Source organism: Lissotriton vulgaris, chromosome 9 (assembly GCF_964263255.1).
Source record: "Lissotriton vulgaris chromosome 9, aLisVul1.2, whole genome shotgun sequence".
NCBI lineage: Eukaryota > Metazoa > Chordata > Amphibia > Caudata > Salamandridae > Lissotriton > Lissotriton vulgaris.
This window is the reverse complement of record NC_141697.1, coordinates 1212239974-1212263079: the sequence shown is the minus strand read 5'-3', so window position 1 is coordinate 1212263079 and position 23106 is coordinate 1212239974. Positions and strand designations below refer to the sequence as shown.

Sequence of the window (23106 nt, the reverse complement as noted above, 5' to 3'; positions counted from 1 at the left end):
GCACCCATACATCACAGCACACAGTTCACTGTGCACACAGACGCAAGCCTCCTGTAGGGCACAGAGCAACATGCACAGCTACACGGTGCACACAAACGCAAGCTCTTGCACCCATACAGCATAGCGCACAGTTCACTGTGCACACAGACGCAAGCCTCCTGCATGCACATAGCACCGTGCACAGCTAGAGTGTGTACACAGACGCAAGCCTCCTGCACCCATAAACCATAGCGCACAGCTACACTGTGCACACAGACGCTAGCCTACTGCATCTATACAGTATAGTGCAGAGCTACACTGGGCACACAGTTGCAAGCCTCCTGCATGCACATAGCATTGTGCACAGCTACACTGTGCACACAGATGCAAGCCACCTTCACGCAAACAGCCTCGCACAGCTGTACACTCTATGGTTCCCACTGCTACACACAGAATTAACCTGCAGTCTATTATACATAGAAAGTAAGGCCTGCAGCCAAAAGGGGTAGTGCAATAAATGCTGGACGGTTTGAGGCCTTCTGCTCATGGGGCCAAGACCTGATGCGTGCAGTGCTCCGAATCATACAGAGATCCGAGGGCACACCAAACTCAGCAGTCATTAGTCTGTCTGCAAAGTTGTGCCACTCATTTAATTTACTTTATTAGGAGCGCGAAGATTCTGATATTTGTTTCCCTTGCCTTCATTGCGTGATTTTGCTTGCGAGAAAGTGTCACTCATAGTTGTTGAATGTCACTCATAATTACACTGAAATTATAAAAATGTCACACACAGCAATCTGAAATCTTGGCAGCTCAACAGATGTTTCCTTGTCTGTGCGTCTTCAGGGTGGGGCTTAGGGTGGGACTGGTGACCAATGCCATACAGTCATGCGCATTGCGCAGCAGCACAATTAAAAGTGCACGTGAGGAGTGAGGTGAGGCATCCCAGAACCCAGCCAGACTACTGAGAAAGGTCGTCACCGTGCCGCGCCCCAGCCATAATTTAATTATTACTAGCCCCTGCCTTTGTCCTCTTCTGCTGCCCGCTTTCGCCTGCCACTGAAGCTGTAGGCCAGGCCTCAGGTGAGTCTGTCCGAGCCCGATCAGGAGTGGTCCGTGGTGCCGAGAAGCCTCAGTGGGTGGGTGGGTAGGGTGGGAATTAAACCATCCGCAGCTTCTTCCTCTTGAGCCCCTGCACGCCTATTCTTTCTACCCCTTTAAATCCCTATCTCCTTAAACCCTTTATCCCTGTAGCCCCTCTCGCTTTAAACATTTTTTCACCCCCTTAATTCCTCCATTCCCTGGGTAGTCTCTGCATCCCCACCTTCTCCTCTTACAATGATGGCCTTAGATCAGGGTGTAACACACTGTTGCCACATACCTAGGAAGTAGATACTTTGGTGGTGAATGAGGAGGAGGTGGGGTGTGTGCAGTGCAAGTCCTCACTTGTACAGTACCTCCGAACAACTAAACTAGAACTTGGAGTTTTAGTCCTCCAGGAACTGAAGAACGCTCCCACTGCACCCGTGCCTCTCCCCTTCTCCCCCACCATGGATGCCAAAGCAAAGTGCCAAACACTCATGTATTGAGGGAGGTACAGGGCGCTCCCACAGGGACAAACACATTGGGGCGATCACCCAGAGCTTCGGATATGGTCAGGGGTCACATAGAGAAACAAGCGCTCTCACAAAACCCTAAAAGGTCTTCGAAACACCCTGCCTTCAGATTAGTTGCAGCAGCCCATAACCTGAACTCCCCTGGTGGTTTCTCTCACCAGGTATCTAGGCCCCTCCGTATGCGAATCCCTGTGGGGTCCTTACCACTAGGGGGACTACCCGCGAGGAGAACAGGGAATCCTCACATTGGCAGCCAGTGCAGGCATGTGTATCATGATGAAGGAAGCTGCCTTCTGTGCCTTCTTAAGATGGCGGATCTAGGGAATGGGCTACCTGTTATGCCTACTTCTAGGATACCAGTGCCGGTGTTGCCGGGAGTTATTGCAACCACCCCAGAGAAGGGCACCGTGTTGACCTAGTGCTTTGGCCACCACCAGATTTGGAGCAGTGCTTAATTTGCATAAAAAATAAATGCCAGGGCTGTCATCAGGTGGACACTGCACATTGCCCCTGCCAACTGCAGCCAGTGATAGTGACAGCACAAGTACTAACATTCACACTCTTACAAGAGTGACAGTTCGGACTGTTTCAGGCCCCAAAACAATAAGAATTTCTTGGGTGGCAGGAAATATTCGATTTTAATGTATATTGAGTTAATAATTAACTGTTGCTAGGGTCATCTCTAAATTAGCCAGACTGTATGGTATTTCTGAGCTACGTGCTACATAAGCTCAACCCAGTGAGCGCTATTACATGTCTGCATGTGGTGTACATTATTGTAAAGTGTTTTTGGGTGCTACAGTGCACCACAACAGTCAGCTGTATGCTCTGTGAGGTGCACATTCAACATACATTTGTAAACTGCTTACAGAGGCTTAGTTTTTTTCTTCTTCCAGTACCCCCTGGGACCCCACTCTGCCTATTCCTTGCATTTGAAATTTACATTTAAAACTGTAGTGTGAGAATGCTTTTCATGAAAAGGAATATAAAGTTGGCTTGCTAAAAGAAAAATGTCAGCTATGTGTTTAAAGAGCCTGGAATGACCTCGTCCTGGCACTAAATAGGGTTATAAATAAAAAAGTATGTATTCATTTGTAATGTGACTTTTGTGTCTTTGTTCCCTTTAATTATCAGTCATGGATCTAATCATTCAGACAGCCCTAGAACACAATTAAAGTGCATTCTATTTATGTTTGCTGTTCGGAGTACGCATCGATAAGTGCTCAAAATACGGCTTTAGGTGACGGCTTATTTTTGTAGGTGGGGCAAAGTAGTAGGTGGTGCGTCGGGCACTGGGAGGCCCCCTCATTGTGCTTTGCAGGGGGGCCCCCTCACGTTTCGTTACACCACTGGCTTTATTAAAGTCTATTCCGACCTCGCTCCAGCCTGTCTCTGGCTGGCTCACTTTGTACCTCTCAGCCCCTCCCTTTGCCTTCACACGTCTTCGTGTTCCGCTGCTCCCTGCATGGCTGAGCCTTTCACCTTCTAAACCCCGGCTCTTCTGGGGGCCTCCACCTACGCTCCCTGCACAGGGCCACCATGAGCCTAGAGCCGGCCCTGATGGTGTCAGTCTACTAATTGCATTGTGGCATTTTATGGTAAGGGAGTTTGCAACCGCCCGTACAACTTGCTAGCTGACCCAGTTAGTCCTATTTAGGAAACATTGGTAGCTGATGCTAGCAGTTGAAGGAATGGATTTGGACGCTGAAGTTACATGCAGCAGATTACATTTCTATTGTTATATTTTAAGTTTTTTAATGTAGTAGTTTAGACGTATGAACCACAGACCTAGAATTCAGACACTTTGTAAGCATTCAAGAAGTAACGCAATGGCTTCTGCCTTTGTGAAAAAAATCCTACTGCCACCACTCGTGACCCGTCAAAAATGAACAGTAGAGCAGAGTAAAACGAATGTTACATCAGCTGCTTGGTTACTGCTTAGTGATCCTCTTTTATGATGATCCCAGGTATAATAACTCCTTATGCTTTCCGGTAATACAGCAACTAAGCAGCCACAATTTACACACAATCCACAAACAAGCCCTTCAGAAGCAGCCATTAGAACCTTGTCCGAAATATCCATGCGTACGCGAGAAATTATAAACATATCTCGCAGAGGTCGTGCAGCAAAAAAAGGAAATTAGCTACAGACAAAATTGCAAGTGCTAAGAATATCATTGCTAAAAATATAAAGGACGAACAGCTGATGCAATAGGTCTCAAATTTACGCGAGTTCGAGCTATTGGCATTGTAAATGATATTTCCTTTTATTTGTGTTGATTTTCAGCAGCTGCTATTAAAGTGAAAGTGCGGTATGAAGAGCTTTTACCCAAAAAAGCATTTGTTTGCAAAGTTGACAAACAATTGCTTTTTTTGGTACAAGCGCCCCATGCCGCGGTTTCACTTTAATAGCAGTCACGGACCCTTCTTTAGACTGGGGCTTGGCCTCTATTAATGTGAAAGCGCGGCATGGGGCGCTTGAAAACAACCAAAATTGTAATAGTGAAGAAAAAAACTGCAGCCATCTGTGCAGCGCAGCGGGGGGAGTGGGCAAGGAACAGAGCATGTTTCAAACTTATAGAGCTGAGTTAGTAAAAAACTGTTTTGGCAAATTAACAGTGCTTGCTTCGCACGGTGTCTGTGCAGGGGGTTGGAGGGGCATATTTATAGCTGACCACCCATTAAGTGAAAGCATGCATAGCGCTCTGCAAATACTCCCCACCCCCTCGAAAAAGGCCTCCATTGCTAAAGCTGGCGTTAGCTCTTTACATTACATTAATTACCAATAAAGAAAATTGTGCTCACCGACTACATAAATCAGACCGCCGTGTAAGACCACAAGTAAAAAGTCCAGCAGTCATTATGTGAGGTTACAAATGCAGGCATGGCGGTAGGTACCAAGGAGGGACTAGTAAGCCTATTCACGAATAAAAAGCATCGATTTTGAAAGGATGTAACAGGAGCCAATTGAAAAGATGTGCAGGAAATGGGCTTTTATTCCATTCCTCAATACAGCATGCCTCGCAGAGCAGCATATGCGCCGCCCAGGCTTGATCTAAAAAAGCAGATGCCAACAATGTACAGATGTCGAGGAACGAAAAACAGACTATACATTTAGGCATTGAGCAAACTGAGTTTGGGCTGTTCCGGCCCTGGAGGAATGGAATAAAAGGGTCACGTCTGAGCAATAAAAAGCAGCACCTCAAACCCTAAACTTGATTGCAACACCTCTCATTTGACAGACCGAAGCCAAGTAACGTTTGCACTACATCCATGTTCTAAGAGGAAATACATGCAAACCTTCTATGATCTTTGAAACAGGATAGACTACTTCCTGTATTCACTTCAGAAACCCCCACCTACCGCAGCTTTATACCAGGATCAAATATGCCTGAGTTATTAAAGCTGGACTGGGCCATTGTACTATCAAATGAAAATCTCTCCTCAGTACTTTGATTTTAAGGCCAATATTGCAAACATAATTTTATGCTTGCCATAGAGCGCTTCATGTAATTTCAAACTGGCTCTACAGACACTCGCTAATCTGAGGTTTGAAGAGGGTTTTCTTTTTGGCTGATTTATATAGAATGAACTCGGCCCAAAGTCATTACAGGTTTTACATGAGCACCAGTTACATTACACAAGGTCAGATTGTTTTTTTCTTCTCAGGAACGGGAAGATTAAATAATATGCCCTGAATCACAGGATATTGAGACCGAGGCTGAGACATGAACTGGGTTCCTCAGTTCAAAAATCAGATGCTCTGTCAGTACCAGCACATCCTCTCTTCAGTGTCACTCTGTTTTAAAGATTGTATTCAGCAGAGGTCACAGCAATCAAGAGCTTGTATTTCATAAATACCTTCCTATTTTGTGACAAACACTGGACCTCAAATAGCCTGGAAGGTGCAGTGAACCACTGTTCTTTAGCAGTCCAAGGTTGTCTGGTAGTTTGTAAGGAGCGTGTGGCCATCGTGGAATGATAAAGAAAGGAAAGAAATTAAAACAATACTACCACCAAGGCAGTTCCTGCACTAGATGCTGCGTACTGCAAGCAGCGGCAGACGGCTCGATAGCAGTGTGAGGGGAGCTTCCTGGCACTCTGAAAATGGAAATAAGATATATCAATTATTATGATGGTCAAAATAAAGAATTTGTCAAAAAAGAGGACATTGGCCTTGACACTGACGTGGACTACATTAATGCTGGGTGTGCACAGTGTGCACAAGCTAAATACAGGCACTCACAGAATGGTAAGCCAATGGGTCAAGTGGGCTGTACCATTGCTTTATCTTGTACGCTGTAGTGGGCGAAAGGAAAGTATGAATGACAACATAACTGGCCAATAGATGAAGACTACAAGCTAAGTTCCCTATATGTAAGTATACAATACATTTTTTATACAAACAATAGTCTGACGAAACCGCTAAAGCTGTCTTATAGGCCAGACATAAAATTATTGCTGGTGCTCACCACCTGCAACTATCTGTACAAATTAAGAACTGGTGGTGGGTAGTGTCAGGCTCTTGCACTCGGTGGAAAGCAATCAGAACCAGTCACAAAAGTGGGCGAAATATTAGTATACTTTTTATAACTGTTTTCCTTTTACACACTTTTAACTGATAACTGTGTGCTGCGTGTTATGTTTCAACCATTATCCGTTTTGTATTTTATTTGCAGTTCGATGCAGAAGATGATGTTGCAGAATGGAAAGGATGGAGATTGCTAACCATTGCTGGGATTTTTGATTGTTGGGAGCCACCAAATGGAGAGGAACCATTATATTCCTACAGTATCATCACAGTGGAAGCTTCCAAAGGTGTAAACTTCATCCATCACAGGCAAGGATTAAAGGGCCAAGTGTCTAGTATCGGTGTATGTTATTAAATCTACATCGGTAAATCTACATCTGCAATTCATTGACTTACCTACATTCTTATAATTAATCCCCCCCCCACCCCCCCCCCCCACCTCTCCCCCGTTTTCTAAGCAATGCTTGGATTGCCCTGAGTACACAATCACAGTAGTTTGTTTGATTTAGAACCATGACTGTTTTGAAACCAGACTGTGGAACAGTGAAGGTTTTGGATCCTACATCTGCCCAGCCTGGATCTCAACAACAGGGAAAACAGAACAAATTGGCTGGACAGGAAAATTGGCAAAAAAGTTCTACAGACACGCAGTCAATATGTACCACGTGACCACAGGGTTTATATCCCAAACAAATTTATTTTCTTTTTTACTGAAATTGTCAAAGTTTCAAAAACACGGGCACGAACAAAAAACCATCACAACAGTGAGTTCATGTATACAGTATCTACAAATATACAAATTTACAAATGTACAGTACTTACAACGAGTCAAACAAAGCAAATAATAATGACACACCAAGGAACAGTAAAACATACAGTGATCCAAATAAATTGCAGTTATATACAGTGCAAAATTAGTGCATGAAACAGAGGAGAGAACCAGTCCTTAGAACTATGAAACCAAGGGACAGGCGGGATAGATGGAAAGGAGTGCCTGCCTGTCTACCAAAACCTGTGGTCAAATGTTTATATGGGGTTGCACGACTAGGGTCCAAAGTAGTAAGGTGAATTATATCCTAGAGGCACCCTTTGAGATTGCCACAGGGTGGGAGTGTCGACGCGTTTCGAACCTAGATGTTGTAGGTTCTCTTCAGGACAGGGACTGGGGACGGTAAATCTGTAAAGATATACGGAGTTGGTGTCAGAATTGTATATCATAGTACTATAACGGTCTACTCTGACTCCACAAGATAGAAAAAATGATTACCTGCACAGGGGCACACAAGTTGCCGTAGTGTCGGTAAATCTCAATGAGCAGTCAATTCTGAAAGAACATACAAAAAAGTACTCAGCACGATGACAAACCGGGGTGTCTTTGGGTTGTTTAGAGCAATAGCGCAAGGCCTTAGAGAATGTGAATCATACCTGTAATTCACACAGTGATGGACTGAAGACGTGATGCCCGCCAAGCGGTGCACACTCAGGATGGAGAACGGCTCACATTTTGCAGCGCAGGTGTTGTAGGCTGAGTGAGTAACCACAAGAGAAGGATTCCCAAGGTTAGCAAAAATTACCCAGTGTTAAGACCAAGTTTGACCAACCAGTCACAGGCACGGAGAAAGGGAAAAATTCCTACCTGAATTCAAAATAGCGATAATGGGGGCGCCTGGTCACTGAACCAAATTCAAGCCGGCAGGCGTTTTTCGATTTAACCGAGGCCCACTACAAAAGGAATGGAAACGATTAAGTATAGGTCTCGTGGTCTGAAAGCCGGCAACGCTAACAGCACAGAAGGGCGCGCACAATTTGCGCGAGACACTTACTCGTGTGGAAGGAATCAATCAGTCGTTTCCAAAAGAAGTTCAGTCTGTGGATAAGGCGCGGCGCCCTAAAGGGGTATTTAAAACAACCGGGGCATGAAATGAATGAAACTTATATAGCGCACGACTTACCCTGGGGCATCTCCGCGCTTGCTTAGGGAACCCGTCCTGGTATTCCCCTGTGAGATAACCCTGGCAGGGTATCCACAAGGTGAAAGCCAGGCATCCCACCGCGAGGGGCCATTGTGGAGATTAAGCAAGCTATTGCCCAGAGTCGCAGAGTGTGAACCCGTGAGTCGAGAAGGCACCGGAGCGAGAATTATCGAGTCCGTGGAATTTTTGAGCCCAAGACCCGCCGAGGCGGGGAATTGAACACTGGTCCAGGGCAGGCCTGGGTCTCTTCTCAAGAAGATGTTCCCTGGGTGTCCATCTCGCTGTCTTCATAGAGTGCTTCAAGAGTTTATGAGGGTAACCTCTTTCTTGTAGCTTGGAGGTCAGTCCTTGTCCGTGCAACTCGAATTGCTGGATGGTGGAGCAGTTTCGTCTCACCTGGAGGTATTGACCATAAGGGAGGAGCTTAAGGGATAACCTCCCAGAGACCCAGGCCTGCGACTGAGAGGATGGTATGTGTATCCACCTTTGGCCCCCACACCAACCAACTCCAAAAAATCATCAAAAGAAGTTGGCATTTGGTGCAGGAAATCCTTCCAGACATAGGTGCCCCTCTCTTTGCTCTCAAAAAGAACAGGAGCATTGGTGAAATGATTACATCTACCAGACCACCTCCAAAAAGGGACTCTCAAGGCACAATTTTCGGAGCTAATCCAGTCAAAGGGCACCGAAAATGCGGGACATGTTCCGTCTGCGACCTCACAATAGAAGGCTCACTTTTCACGGATGGGAACAAGTTTTGGCGTCACAATGAACACACGAACTGCAAGACCAAGTATACTGTGTATGCCATACAATGCCCGTGCAAGAAGCTGTACATCGGCAAAACCACGCAGGAGGTCCGCCAGAGAATTATCCAACACCGTTCAAGAATTAACAACAAAAACATGACAGCACCCCTGGTCTCTCATTTCCTGCAACAAAAACACTCCTGTCACGACATAAGATGGACTGTTCTAGCAGTTATCAGGGGTGGCAGTGGTGACCCTGATCTTCGCCTTTCTCAAAAAGAGGCGTACCTCATACTAAAGTTCGATACATCCAACTCCGGTCTGAATGAAATGTCCGAAATTGCCAGTTTATGAACTTCTTTCGATCTATGCTGTTGAGCTTGGCTGTGCTGCAATTCTTTACTGTTTTTTCCGTTTTTCACTAATTCCAAACGGCTGTTTGGTTTCTAACAGTCATTTTCTGACACGATGATCAAACTGGTCATGGGATTATAGAGTCTTGTTTATAAATCTGTGAATATGTGCCGTCTCAAGGCTTTAGACTGATGTTGTAAATATGCTCACGATATGCTTCTGTGATGAACCATCTATACAAGCAGCAATGTTATTGTTGAGACTATGCGACTATACAATGAGACCGTATGTTCTTACCTGTGGTTTGTTGTGCTGATCATGATGTATTCTGACTCTTATGGAAAATGTTAGATGTCTTCAAACTGTGACAATTGTGGAATTGGGTTCTCTTGTATCACTGTGAGCGTGGTATATTCAAACTACATCTACCAGCATTCCTTAGCAGTCCCCCATTGGACACACCCACCAGTCTCATGACCCGGTTGTTTTAAATACCCCTTTAGGGCGCCGCGCCTTATCCACAGACTGAACTTCTTTTGGAAACAACTGATTGATTCCTTCCACACGAGTAAGTGTCTCGCGCAAATTGTGTGCGCCCTTCTGTGCTGTTAGCGTTGCCGGCTTTCAGACCACGAGACCTATACTTAATCGTTTCCATTCCTTTTGTAGTGGGCCTCGGTTAAATCGAAAACCGCCTGCCGGCTTCAATTTGGTTCAGTGACCAGGCGCCCCCATTATCGCTATTTTGAATTCAGGTAGGAATTTTTCCCTTTCTCCGTGCCTGTGACTGGTTGGTCAAACTTGGTCTTAACACTGGGTAATTTTTGCTAACCTTGGGAATCCTTCTCTTGTGGTTACTCACTCAGCCTACAACACCTGCGCTGCAAAATGTGGGCCGTTCTTCATCCTGAGTGTGCACCGCTTGGCGGGCATCACGTCTTCAGTCCATCACTGTGTGAATTACAGGTATGATTCACATTCTCTAAGGCCTTGCGCTATTGCTCTAAACAACCCAAAGACACCCCGGTTTGTCATCGTGCTGAGTACTTTTTTGTATGTTCTTTCAGAATTGACTGCTCATTGAGATTTACCGACACTACGGCAACTTGTGTGCCCCTGTGCAGGTAATCATTTTTTCTATCTTGTGGAGTCAGAGTAGACCGTTATAGTACTATGATATACAATTCTGACACCAACTCCGTATATCTTTACAGATTTACCGTCCCCAGTCCCTGTCCTGAAGAGAACCTACAACATCTAGGTTCGAAACGCGTCGACACTCCCACCCTGTGGCAATCTCAAAGGGTGCCTCTAGGATATAATTCACCTTACTACTTTGGACCCTAGTCGTGCAACCCCATATAAACATTTGACCACAGGTTTTGGTAGACAGGCAGGCACTCCTTTCCATCTATCCCGCCTGTACCTTGGTTTCATAGTTCTAAGGACTGGTTCTCTCCTCTGTTTCATGCACTAATTTTGCACTGTATATAACTGCAATTTATTTGGATCACTGTATGTTTTACTGTTCCTTGGTGTGTCATTATTATTTGCTTCGTTTGACTCGTTGTTGTAAGTACTGTACATTTGTAAATTTGTATATTTGTAGATACTGTATACATGAACTCACTGTTGTGATGGTTTTTTGTTCGTGCCCGTGTTTTTGAAACTTTGACAATTTCAGTAAAAAAGAAAATAAATTTGTTTGGGATATAAACACTGTGGTCACGTGGTACATATTGACTGCGTGTCTGTAGAACTTTTTTGCCAATTTTCCTGTCCAGCCAATTTGTTCTGTTTTCCCTGTTTTGAAACCAGGGCATTGTTTAATTTTTCCCCACTGTTTTCAAAGCTTCGATAAAAAACAGTGACTGTGAGGGTTTGCACATTGTGTGCCATACCAGATCACGTTTTCCATTGGGCATAAAGGACTTTTGCTTTTATTTATTTCCTTCTTTCAATATTGATATCAGCCCCTTCAATTATTCTTTCCTTCTCCCCGCCCTCTTTCTGAGTGCTCTCCTCTGCCTTGTGTCCCAGAAATCAAACTCTTCATCCCAGAATGGCAGTCAGGCCCATGTTAAGGATTTGCAAAGCTGGGGATATTTTTGCACGTTAAATTTGAATGCAGCAGACGGAAGCTGTGGGTATGTGGAATAGAATACACCATCCGCTGCTTATTTATTCAGTTGGCTGAATGAAAGTTTTCCAACTAGGAATGGTGCAAGCTGTAGATAATGTAATGGGTATCATTTGTCGTGGCTCTCGAAACTGTGAGTATGGCCTATAGACCATTGAAGCTGGGAAAACAAAAAGGGTTAGATTGACCTTCCATTGGGAGGGATGTGTAGCCTTAAGTGCCTGCAATCATCTCCTCAGAGTAAACCCCGGCTGGAATTTCCTCAGGAAATCACTCCAGAAAAGGTGAACACCAGCCTGTTCAAACAATTGTGGGAAAATCCAGCTCCCTTGGTCCCTTAGCTGAATTGCCATCTTCACTGGTGACATCTGTCATCCTTGTTAACAATGAAGGAAAAGGCGCATTTGCTGACGAAAACCTTGTGATAACATCCCCGTGCAAATATTGGAAGAGCCCTCCCCGACGACTGTGAGGAGATCTTCTTGAGGAGATCTTCATTGACAACAGCCTAGTTGTTAACTGCTCCTTCTGCATCAAGACCACCATCAGTAACTATCCTAAGGATGTCTTTTCTTCTGATGCTGATGATGAACCATCTTTCACCGTTGACTGTAATTGATGCTTAATACTTTGTCCACAACAGCCCATTCAAGGGCACCGTTGGAACTGAAAACAATGGATTTTTCAATGTAATTTTGCTTATCACCTAGGAATGTGACAGCAAGTCTAATCACACAGCTTCTGGACTCTAAGCTCAAGGCAGATGTCTGCAACCAGGACATTGTCCCGGAAGCAGTACAGAGGGGGCTGGATGTGCATGATGTACCTAACTTTGACGAAGACTCTTAGATGAAGAGGGAATATACCAGGAGTATCAGCCACAGGCCTTCGTAACTGACAATCCTCCTTCAATCTTACGAACTTCGTTGTTACTTTAATGAACGAGTAGTCATGCAGGGGGAGTTGTATTTTTGACAACTTTGTAACTAATGGAGGATACCTCAACAGCCTGCCAGGCAGCCAACATCTTCCCTGTGCTGGGCTCCATCCCTGTCTATACTCTACATCCACCGTCTACTGTTTGCCTCTTGTATTATCAGACACCTCCCACAGCTATCACCCACCTACTGGTATGACAACCCCAAAAGATATGGGGCACTCGGACAAATATTCAGATTTGGAAGATGGTGGACTTACACACGAGGCCACAGAGTCAATGATTAATAGTGAAACTTACCCAGGAGGAAAACAAAACACCCGTTCAACCAGAATCCCTTCCACGCAGATTGATGAACCAGAGCCCCCGATTCGTTTTCAGCCTGCCGTTTGGGCTGGTCAAAGCCAGATTCTGTTATTACATCGTTTCCAATTCCTGACCGAGACAGCCAATGGATAGTTGATTTGGGGCGGAGAGTTAGTTTGACAGCGGCATTGTTGATCAAAGCTGCAAATGCCTTTCCAATTTCAGTCCGTTATGACTGCCAAATGTGTCATGATTTCTAGCCACTGATCAACCTCATACTTGAAGACAAGAGAGAGGCTGCCAAGGCGGTCGTCCCTGTGGGAGCAACAAACATCCTCAGTCATCATCAATCCGGCATTGAATATATCCAATGCGGGCATCCGCCAGCTCTCATGAGCAACTGTTTTAAGGAGGCATGGATGGCTGATTTCTGCAGTTTTCCTTTCAAAAGTGCAAGCAAAGATCCTAGACGTGTCGTTTCATGGACTCACATTGTTTGGGAAACTGTGAAATCATTCAAGGTTCTGTAGTGTTCCAGTGCTGGCTTAGCCACTTTTCGTGGCTCACAATGAATCCAAATAGTTAGGTCAAGGGTGACTACATTACCCCATACATCAGGATATGCTTAAGGATATACATACATCAGAAACCAAATGCAAGGATATGGCATATCTTCCAAATGGTAAAGAGGCGCCACTCAGTCCCTTTTACAGCACAACCAATGAGAGAATCGCTCTTCACAGCTACCTCCCTACCATCTCCAACCCTTCAGGTCAGGAGAGAAAATTTCCCTTTTTGCCCCCACATGGGAGTCAATAACTTTGGACCAGTGGGTGTGGCACACTCAGTACACACTCTGGAATTTGTACAGAAACCATCTGCCTGCCTACCCAGGAAGGAACATTATCTTCACTTGAGAGAGCTACAATAGAAAATTATCTTCCTCCTTCTCAGGGTGTGTCCCGAAATCCCAGAGGAGCCAGTGATTTTATTCAAGATTATTTTTGATGAAAGAAAAAAAACGGACAGTGGTAGTCTACTCTAGAGTCTCAGGAAGATGAACAAGTTCCTGAACTTTCACATGGGAAAGCTCCAGGAATTCCTACTGATGCTTTAGGAAGGAGATTACATGTCCTCACTAGAACTTCAAGAAGTATATTTTGACATTCCCCATACAATGGAAACACAGGAAGTACCTCAGCTTTTCATTGGAGAGGCCGTACTATCAATTCAGGGCACTTCCATTCGACCTCAAGCCGGTACCCTGGATTTTCACCTAGTGCCAGTTGCTGCCTCCTCTGACAGGGCACTCATTGACATCCAGTTGTTCTGTCTTGCTTTACTCTGTTTTTAGAACCTGTAAAAGTCCTGCAGATTCAACCACAACTTTATTGTCCATTTTCTGGATTACAAAATAGGTAAGAGGCAGGCATGTATAGGTGGCACACTTTTGAGATTTTAAGTCAGAATGGATAAACACGTTTTCTCTTTCTTTCTTCCTTTCCAGTTTTTGGTCCTGAGGAGAACCCCCCCAAATCCAAAAGGGGTTCGAAACGCGTAGACCTGTTTTTTGTTTACCTAACAAATGCACTGTTGTGACAGCTGAGGCTGGCTATGTGCTAGTTGAAATTGTATATCAAATTCCTTTACGTTATTCAGCACAGCCAAGCCTTGATTTATGAAAACTATTGCATTGTTTGGTCGATGACCCCCTAGGTTGTTTAAATCTGCAAGTACTTCATCTTCGCTAGGGGCGTATGAGTATGTGTATGGATGTTAGAGAGGATGTTTGAAGAAAGTTGGTGTGAATGGTGAACAGTTTGAATGAATGAATTGAGTGCAGATCATGTTTTGAATTTTCTTGTATATAGTGTTTTCTTATGTTGAAACACAAAGTGTGGTGGTTTATTCGTTTTTTTTCAATAACAATTATTCTACAACATTTGTAAAAACTTGCGGTGTTTCCTTTGAGAAAGAGGTCAACATTAAATAAATTGCCTTTTCCAATGAAATAAATATTGATTACACCGGACACAGATTGACCAGTGGCTTTTTTGTCCGTTGCAAATTGATTTTGAATAGTTATCAGTACTGGCATTTGTGGTTGTTTATTCGCCTTTATGAGAGGGCAGGGTCACCAAGTATATCCGTACTTGGACAACTGGCTCATCAAAGCTCAGTTAAGTGAAGAGGCAAAGACTTCTACAGCAGCCTGCATCACTCTGTTACACAGATTATATTTGACACTATACATTGACTAGTTTTCTATGGAATCAGTGAGGAAACTTCGATACTGGACACACAACTGGGGAAGGCATTTCCCTCTTTGAATAGAGCATTGAGGCTCTGAGCCATTCCAATTACCTTTTTTTCCAAGCGGTCAGTCACAGTCAGGCTATTCAAATCTCTGCTGGACCTGATGTCATCCTTCAGAGCCCAACACCCTTTTGTAGCCTCTGGATAAAGCCCAACACCCTTTTGTAGCCTCTGGATAAAGCCCATTCAACAAAACCGTAATAATCAATAGGAGCAGAAGGGCGGCTCGTGGGTCAACATTGGACTAAGTCACAAGCCGACTCAAAAAGGTGCTGCTATGGTGGAGGTTCTACGCAAATCACAGTGCAGGCCTCCATGTTTTACCCATCATCAGGCTGGGTAGTGATAACGATGGATGCATTCATGGGGGCTGGAAAACTCACATGCAAGAACTGCCAACAGGATGCCTCTAGTCAGATGCAGAAAAGTTGCTCTACATAAATATCCTGGTGCTGCAAACCATAAGACTGCGCTTACAATCATTCCTCCAAAAACTAGTAGGACAACAGAACGCTAATGTTATACACCACCAGGTAGGGAAGAACAAGATCCCAGCCTCTCTCCTGAAGATGTGTAGTTGCTATAGTACAGGGCCATCTCCCACCAGATGAAAATCTCTATAGACATTTACCAGGATGCCAAAACAGTCAGGCAGACACACTCACTCATTCTAGCAGTGTCGAACTACCACAAGTGGGTGCTCCAACAGGATAAAGTGCAATGTATCTTCGACAAATAGGGGCACTCCACACTAGACATGTTTGCCTAGTGTTTGCCACACTGAGTAACAACAAATACTGGTGCTTCGCCAGCAGGTTTTGGCTACCAGGAAACAAGGGCAAAGCCTTTTCGGTCTGAGAGTCCAACGTCTTTGCATACACATTTCCCCTGTTTCCCAGAGATTTGAGGAAGATGAAGGTGGGTCGCTGTACCCTGATTCTCATTGTCCTGGTGTTTTCACACCAGTACTGGTACAGCTAACGTCTGAGACAATCCACACTTCTGGTGATACCACTGAAAAAGTATTCTATGTTCCTCTCTAGACATAGTGCAGATACTCCATCACAATCTCAAGTTGTGAATATATGAACGATACCAACTCTAGAGAACTGGAGTGGAGTTACAGGTAAGTAAGTAAGTAATTTCTTCTCCACCATAGCTTCACCCTAGTGACCCTCATTTCCAACTTCTAGTCCCTTTCACTACATGCCAGGACCTTAACCCATTCGGTGCTGCGGACGGCCCCTGACCTTCCCACGTGACGGTGGGCGTGTGCGGAGGACAGCCGGGGGCCGTCCGAATCCCACCCACTCGCTAATTCACCTGCACAGCGGGCAAGGGGTTAAATGAGAAATCTGAGCTCTCTTAGCTTTCTGCTTGAGAGGTGAATTTGTTGTTTTTAATCAATTCTGTCATCTACATTTCTAGAATGCCAGCTATACTAGATGGTGAAGAGGCAATCCAGAAATGGCTCGACTTCGGGCAGGTGCCAGCACAAGAAGCCCTCAAGTATATTCATCCCATAGAAAATGTTTCTTGCCACCCGGTCTCCAAAACAGTGAACAATGCCCGCAACAATACACCGGAGTGCACCGTGCCTGTTGACTTGAAATGCAAAAAGGTGAGGTTAAAGTCTGTACAGTTTTAAGATGCCTGTTCTCATGCACATGTCGTCGTTTGACCCTCTTTTATCTTGATGTCTAAATAAATGTTTGTGAGGGTAAAATGGCAATACTGATTGGGTCTTTGGATGAATTTTTCACAAGCATAAGGGATAGGTGTTTATGTAAATTCTGTAAGTATGGTGGAATTTCTGCATTCTGAGATTTAGGGCTTCAGCAAACTTGTGGTCAACCTAGGGAATCTGTATGCCCAAATGTAGTAAGCATTCAAAGACCAGTTTTGGGGTTTACACACCTTCATAGGTAGCGGTTTACATACCTTTTGTAGGTAGTTTGCACCTTGGATATGCATGCAAATGTATTTTTGTCAAAACCAGGATTAAGTGCATGGGGAAGGAACTCTCATAGATAATGTAGGAGTAGTGGCAGGGATTTTTCTGTATGAAAGTTGGTTCCATATGATTGAACACAATTTACGCAATTGTACCTGACGTCCATATGCACAATGCAGAATCTGAAATGTAGAAGTTCAGAAAAACATTTTTGATTAGTTATTCTAGAGTTCCAAAAATGTCAGTCTTTTCCCTTTTTGTAAATTATTGCAGTAGTGGGTTTGAGTATCATACTATGTTGTCTTAGCAATTTCTAGGTTCTGACTTCATAGTTGTTTATTAATCCGTTTTCATATTGAGGCAAGCCTCTATAATTGTTCCAGGAATCTTTTTAAAACATTTTATTTGTAATTGTGGTTCTGCACATGGTAAGCGATAATGCTATGAGATACAAAAGCAAAATTCAGGTGATCTAGATTATAAGCGTTACAAACAAATGATATCTCCAGCGTACAATCATTCAGGTGTTTGAATTAAGTCTACTATTTCATAAAGGCAGCAGTGGAAAACATAGAACTGGACACGTACCTCCAAATAGATGATGTCAGTACAAGAAAGACGTTATTACACAGTGCTACTGCAGACTACAAACCTGCTGAAGTGAGGTGCAAATATGTCAACTGCAAAAGCAGTTACTTCAACAACAAGTTATTAAACCCTGGAGCACACAACCATTTGAAATTAAATGCAGTAGTTTGCGATTTAAGGAAAGAATAAAGACTTATTTATTCTCAATGTTGGTAAAATGCATTCGTTTCTAACAATATTATGATTGTTTTTGAAGTTTTAACATTCAACAACATGTATTGATCACAATCCTTCAATTTTGCTGTTAATACATACAATGTAATAAACCTGGAAGAAAAATTGTTTCAAAATCACATTTTGTTTTTAAAGGAACCTGTTTTAAGTGCAAGCAGCAAGAATATGTTGAGCTGGCTGAAAAGTACATCACCGAAAAAGGAAGTACTTTGTTCTCCCATATCAATCAAACCACTCTGCAAACAAGAGACACCACCAAAGAAAACCAGTGCAGGTTTAATGCATAAATGGCTGAAGAAAGAAGACGAGGAGCCTTCGCCAAAGAGGCCAAAAATTAACTGAGATCAGTTTTGACTGTTTTCCAAAGTGAATAGAACAATTATTATCAGCCCAAAGTTTTCTGGTGTTAGTGGGGCATTTCTGTGCCAAATAGTAACAAACTTTACCTCTCCCCTTTGCTTTATGTGTTATTTCTTATGTGACACTAACATCTGTTGTTGTCCTGTTCTTATGGGAGCATTTTTCTGTCTATACACTAATAAAGGGTAAGCATCAATCATGTCTACCAGGGTAGTCGATAGTGCCATTTAAATCCTTCGACCAGAAATAAACAGCCGTTCTTTGAGATAAGATTGCGTGACCCAATGATCTCATTGCACTTATGAATCCATGCCATCCTCTTCACACGCCTCATTTTCTTGTGCGAGAGTTAATGATAGTTTTTAAATCTGGTTTGTGAAACACGTTTCTTTCAGGGCCAATGTATTATGAGGTCTGTTTATCAGATGCCACCCCTAATTTGACTCCGTTTATTTTAGATTTGAGGTCAGCCTAGTAAGAACACAATGACCCAGAGTTGATATCCATATAGAATTGCATGGTACTATAGGTAGTAAACTAAATAATATGAAACTATTTAGACCAACTGTCATTTGATAAAGTGGAACTTTATCTTACTGTAGTAGTATTTTTACAGCAGCCTGTCCAGTACCGTCAGAAAAACCTTTTTGATGTTTCGGGAATAAATATTCACCTTTAAAATCACCTTTAAAATCACAGTGATTGGTTAAACCTTCTTAACGTCACTTTTCCATCTTTAGTGAGGTAGGACTTTATTTGGAGGCAGATTTCCACATCATACAAGAGAGCTTGTTTTCACTGAATTAGCTCTTTCACATTGTAGATCAAAGTATGAATGGTTGATTCAATGTAATCCTGCACTTATATGTAATAACGTGAAGTCCCCCTCTTGACCTGGAAGGTTAGGCATCATATCTATAAAGGATCTCACTTAGCTGTGTTCAAAGTTAATCTATACTCCACAAGAGTTTGGCAAAATAAATGTCGAGAAGAGCTGTTTGAAACTCTGTAGTAGTACAAAGGTGATTTAAATATTCAGCGCATCTAATCTTAAATACCACCCAGTATATGCCTTAAATACAATATGACACTAATCTGCTTACAGTTTGTGAAAGTGCAAGCATCATTATTTTGGCATTCTTCCACTTTGCGCAATGTCGCAAATGTGGAATGAGTGAGCAGCCAATGGCATACCTGCCTGATTGGGACACTAGTTGAAATGCTGTAGTTTGCTTCCTTGGGATTGCTCCTACACTTGGAGCAAATTTCCTGAATAAGAAACACTCTGGTAATCAAACATTTCTATGCATACTCTCATGCCAAAAGTTTATGCGCTTGAAATTTCGTCTTGGTAACAATTGTGCTTGCATAAAAGTGATACAAACGGCATTTACACATAGAATTTGTTCTCATGGTGAAAATAGTTTTTGTGGTAGAAAATCTACTCCAATATTGGGTTTGGGATGTTCTCCTTAATTTCCACCCTGCTAAGTCTCTTCTGCCTTTGGCAGTAGCAAATGTGCCTTTCTTTTTCAGGGTGGAAAAATGCCTGCAGTGGATATATTCATTCCTACAAATTTACAAGATTGTAATTCTTAGCCTTCCTTGGCCCTCTCCCCCCCTACCAACACAAAACGTATCGCTTCTGCATTTGTGAATGCTAAATAAACACCTTAACGGCACATTTCTACATCTATAAAATCACTTTGCAAAAAGCAAACTTTTGCAAATTCTCATTCTGTTATTCAGCGCAGAATATTTATTTTTGCAAAGTAGAGTTTTTGTGCATCTAAATACCTATCAAGTAAGCAACATATATTGTGAATTGGGCCAGCTATGGAAATGTGTTTAGCAGAGACAAAATGTGCTAGTAGTAGTTTGTTTAGAAGACTTAATAAATATTATAGCTGACCACTACGAGCTGCAACACATTTTTATGTAGTTCAAGATGTTTGTTGAGGACCAAGTAGAAAGGTATTGGCCACATAAATAGTGATAGAATCATAGTGGTAAGGCAGTTTAGCTCCCTTGAATGTGCACTTTCAGAAAAGAGTTAGCTTTTATACTTTTAAATCCACTTCAGGCTTTTAAGATGAGACAGCACCATTGTATGTACTATGCAACCTTTTTATATGAAACCAGCTTAAATACCTGCCATCGTTTTTTTGGGGAATGTGACACATTGACGACTTAGTGTTGTGCTGTGGTTTAGAGCAACAAAATTCGAAGTCATGGATGTACGCTTTCGCATTTTTTAAATAAACTTCATTCAATAAGCTTAATGTAAGGTGATGTCATGGGTTCTTTAACTGCTTTAGGGTTCCAACTTTTTTAATATAAAGTAGCGAATAAGATCTAGTTAAATATGCTGTTGCAAATTTTTATAAAATTCGAATTCCACCTAGCTTAACTGTTCTTTTCAACATTTTGTAAATATTCTAACTTGATATGTTTTTGTAATAATATATTTAATATTTTATGCTACAACTTCCAATAAACATTGTTCTCTTGCATAGTCTCTTTTATTCCAGCAGCTCACCTTGACAGACCTGAACATTACGAAGTCCGCTCGTGGATGTTACATAGTATAGTTTCTACTGGTAGTACTTACTGCATAGGAGATTAAGTATACCCACTCTTGTTCCCATTCTGGAAGAGAACATTTGCTTTTTTCGCTCTACACTAGTTCGACCTACAGAAATGGGTCTACAACCCTGTACAGAATATAAGAAAATTAAGACTTAGATTATATTTGTTAAGATTACATTTAGGACTGCTTAATGCCTTTCGGTACCTTTGGGGCTCTAAAAAGTAGGAAAATACAGTTTCATTGTGGAAAAGAGTGGTTAATACCCAAACAGGAGGGGTTGAAAAAATGTCAGATAGACCCTTGTGCTATGTCAGACTTAAGTGAAGTCTGAAGAGTTTAATTTTCAGGAGTTTCCTGAACATAATTTGTTTCAGTCTCGCCCTGTAATTGTGGTTCTGGGCATTCCTTCGACTCCATTCTTGTGCACCCACAGATCTTCCACAATCTTTCACCCTTCTAAGGATCTCCGTTTAATACCAAAGGCTGGTAGTGAGTTAAGGTGTCCAATAGGGATGTAGTGTTATGTCAGTTGCTGCCCCACTATGCTTGTCGACATGCATAAGATCTTAAGTTTAATCCTGCACCGTACCAGAAGCGAGGTTTAAGAGCAGGTTTGATATATGCCTGCTAGTTAAGGTGAATTCTGTCTGTCTGGTTTTGAAGTGTCTATGTATCTATTTTTTGGGACTGGGGTGAAAGAGAATTTTCAAGTTTCTTACTTTTGATGAGGCGAAAGGCGTTTCAGAGTCTATTGGGTCAGTTAAGTAGTTGTGCCTCAAGGTCTGGGTTGCTGAGTAATAGTATCTTTCTAGTAGCGCCGTTCATGCACAGGGCTCTCTCCCCTTCATGCAGCGGAACATGCTGTCCAAGCACATTGTAATGTTAGATGGGTTATCTGACCCATTTTCCTAGTGGAAAGGGAGTTGTGTATTTCGGCATACCTTTGGATGTAGATCTAGTTCTGCTGTTGGAGGTGTACTGAGCTGCATACCTGCGTGTTGGAAAGAAGTGTGGCTCACGGTGTAGAGCAGGCAGACCCGGAAGCTGAGGTCAGACCCGAGACCAGGGTTCAATTCCCGACGCGGCAGGGTCTTGAGCTCAAATGTCCACAGACTCGATAATTCTCGCTTCGGTGCCTGCTCTAATCATGGGTTCTCACTCTGCAACTCTGGGCATTAAGCTTGCTTAATCTCCACAACGGCCCCCCTGCGGAGGGATGCCTGGCTTTCACCTTGGGGATGCCCAGTAGGGGCTATCTCACAGGGAAAAGCCAGGACGGGTTCCCAAGGCAAGCGCCAGGAAACCTCCGGGTAGCTGTGCGCTCAATAAATGCAATAATAAGACATGAGGGATTATCAGGGAGGAATGCTATTTGCACTGGGCTTGACAATGATTTCATATATCTGATTCTGACTTTTTGACTATGTTCAGTGAGGACTCAATGGAAACGCTGCAGTGCCGGACTGGGAATACCTGCCCAGCGTTTGACTGTTTCCAGTATTGTGTGGTTGGACGGTGCTGTAGGCTGAGAACAGGTCAACAAACATTAGAGTGTTTTTCCAATCAAGGGAGAGGATAATCTCTTCCCTCATATTTGCCAGTGCTTCTTAAGTTATCACTGCGCCTTCCATGATTCTGCTAAGGAATGAAAGGTTGGAGAGGGTCTGGTAATTGGCCAGTATTTTTGGATTACCAGATTGTATTTCAGGAGGGGGTGATGATGGTTTGTTTCTGAGAACTGGAACCAGTTCCTCAAAGGAAAGAGGCGTTTAACAAAAAGTTCATCACAAGAGAATGCAAGAGCTGTGTGAGGTGTTTGGCAGAGCATAGGTCAGTGATTGTTGGATACTTTCAAGTGTCCGGTTTAGGTAATCCGTGATTTTCGGAGTTCAGAAATAGTAGCAGGTGGATTGTAGAAGGTGACTATTAGAGGACTTGAATTATATGTGTGCTATTACTCTTTTATCTGTAATCACCTAACCATATGGACCAGGAACAGGCATGTGGCTTAAATGTATATAGCTACCCCTCAGTATTTCACACTACTAAGGAAGCCCTGTGTGGATGGAATTCGTGCTGGCTATTTTTGTGGCAGCTTTTATGATGATAACTATCAGTGATAAATGCAGTTAAATGTGTGACCTTCAAGTCTGTACCTCCAGAGGTAAACCAATTGCTGGGTTACTTCTTTACAACTAGTGTGAGTCGGGAAGGGCCCATGCATGCATCTAATATTCAAGCATGTGTTCATGAAAAGAAATTGTATAACGGAATTGGTGCACAAATGCCCACTGCTGCCAGTTAGTGTCCAGGGGCCACATGTACGCAGCTTTTTTGTAGTTTTTGCAACCATAAAAGGCCTTTTTTCATTCTGAAACCTATTGCCGAATCGCAAAATGGCTTAGCGGTTCTGTATTAGGAAGGGGGTTGTTCGGAGCATTCCTTCCTAAGAGCTACTCACAGTGCTATGTACAAATGT

The 23106-nt window shown here is 43.1% G+C and overlaps 1 protein-coding gene across 2 annotated transcripts in view; it reads left to right on the top strand.

Moving 5' to 3' along the window:
- HMCES (5-hydroxymethylcytosine binding, ES cell specific) overlaps nt 1–20550 on the top strand; it is a 44974-nt gene extending 24424 nt beyond the window's left edge. For both annotated transcript variants that reach the window (XM_086939303.1, XM_086939304.1), the window contains exons 5-7: nt 6275–6435; nt 16330–16522; nt 17813–20550. In XM_086939303.1, the coding sequence (XP_086795429.1) occupies nt 6275–6435; nt 16330–16522; nt 17813–18019 (561 nt within the window). In that variant the 3' untranslated portion in view covers nt 18020–20550. The remainder of the gene's footprint in view (nt 1–6274; nt 6436–16329; nt 16523–17812) is intronic.
- The last annotated feature ends 2556 nt before the right edge of the window (nt 20551–23106 follow it).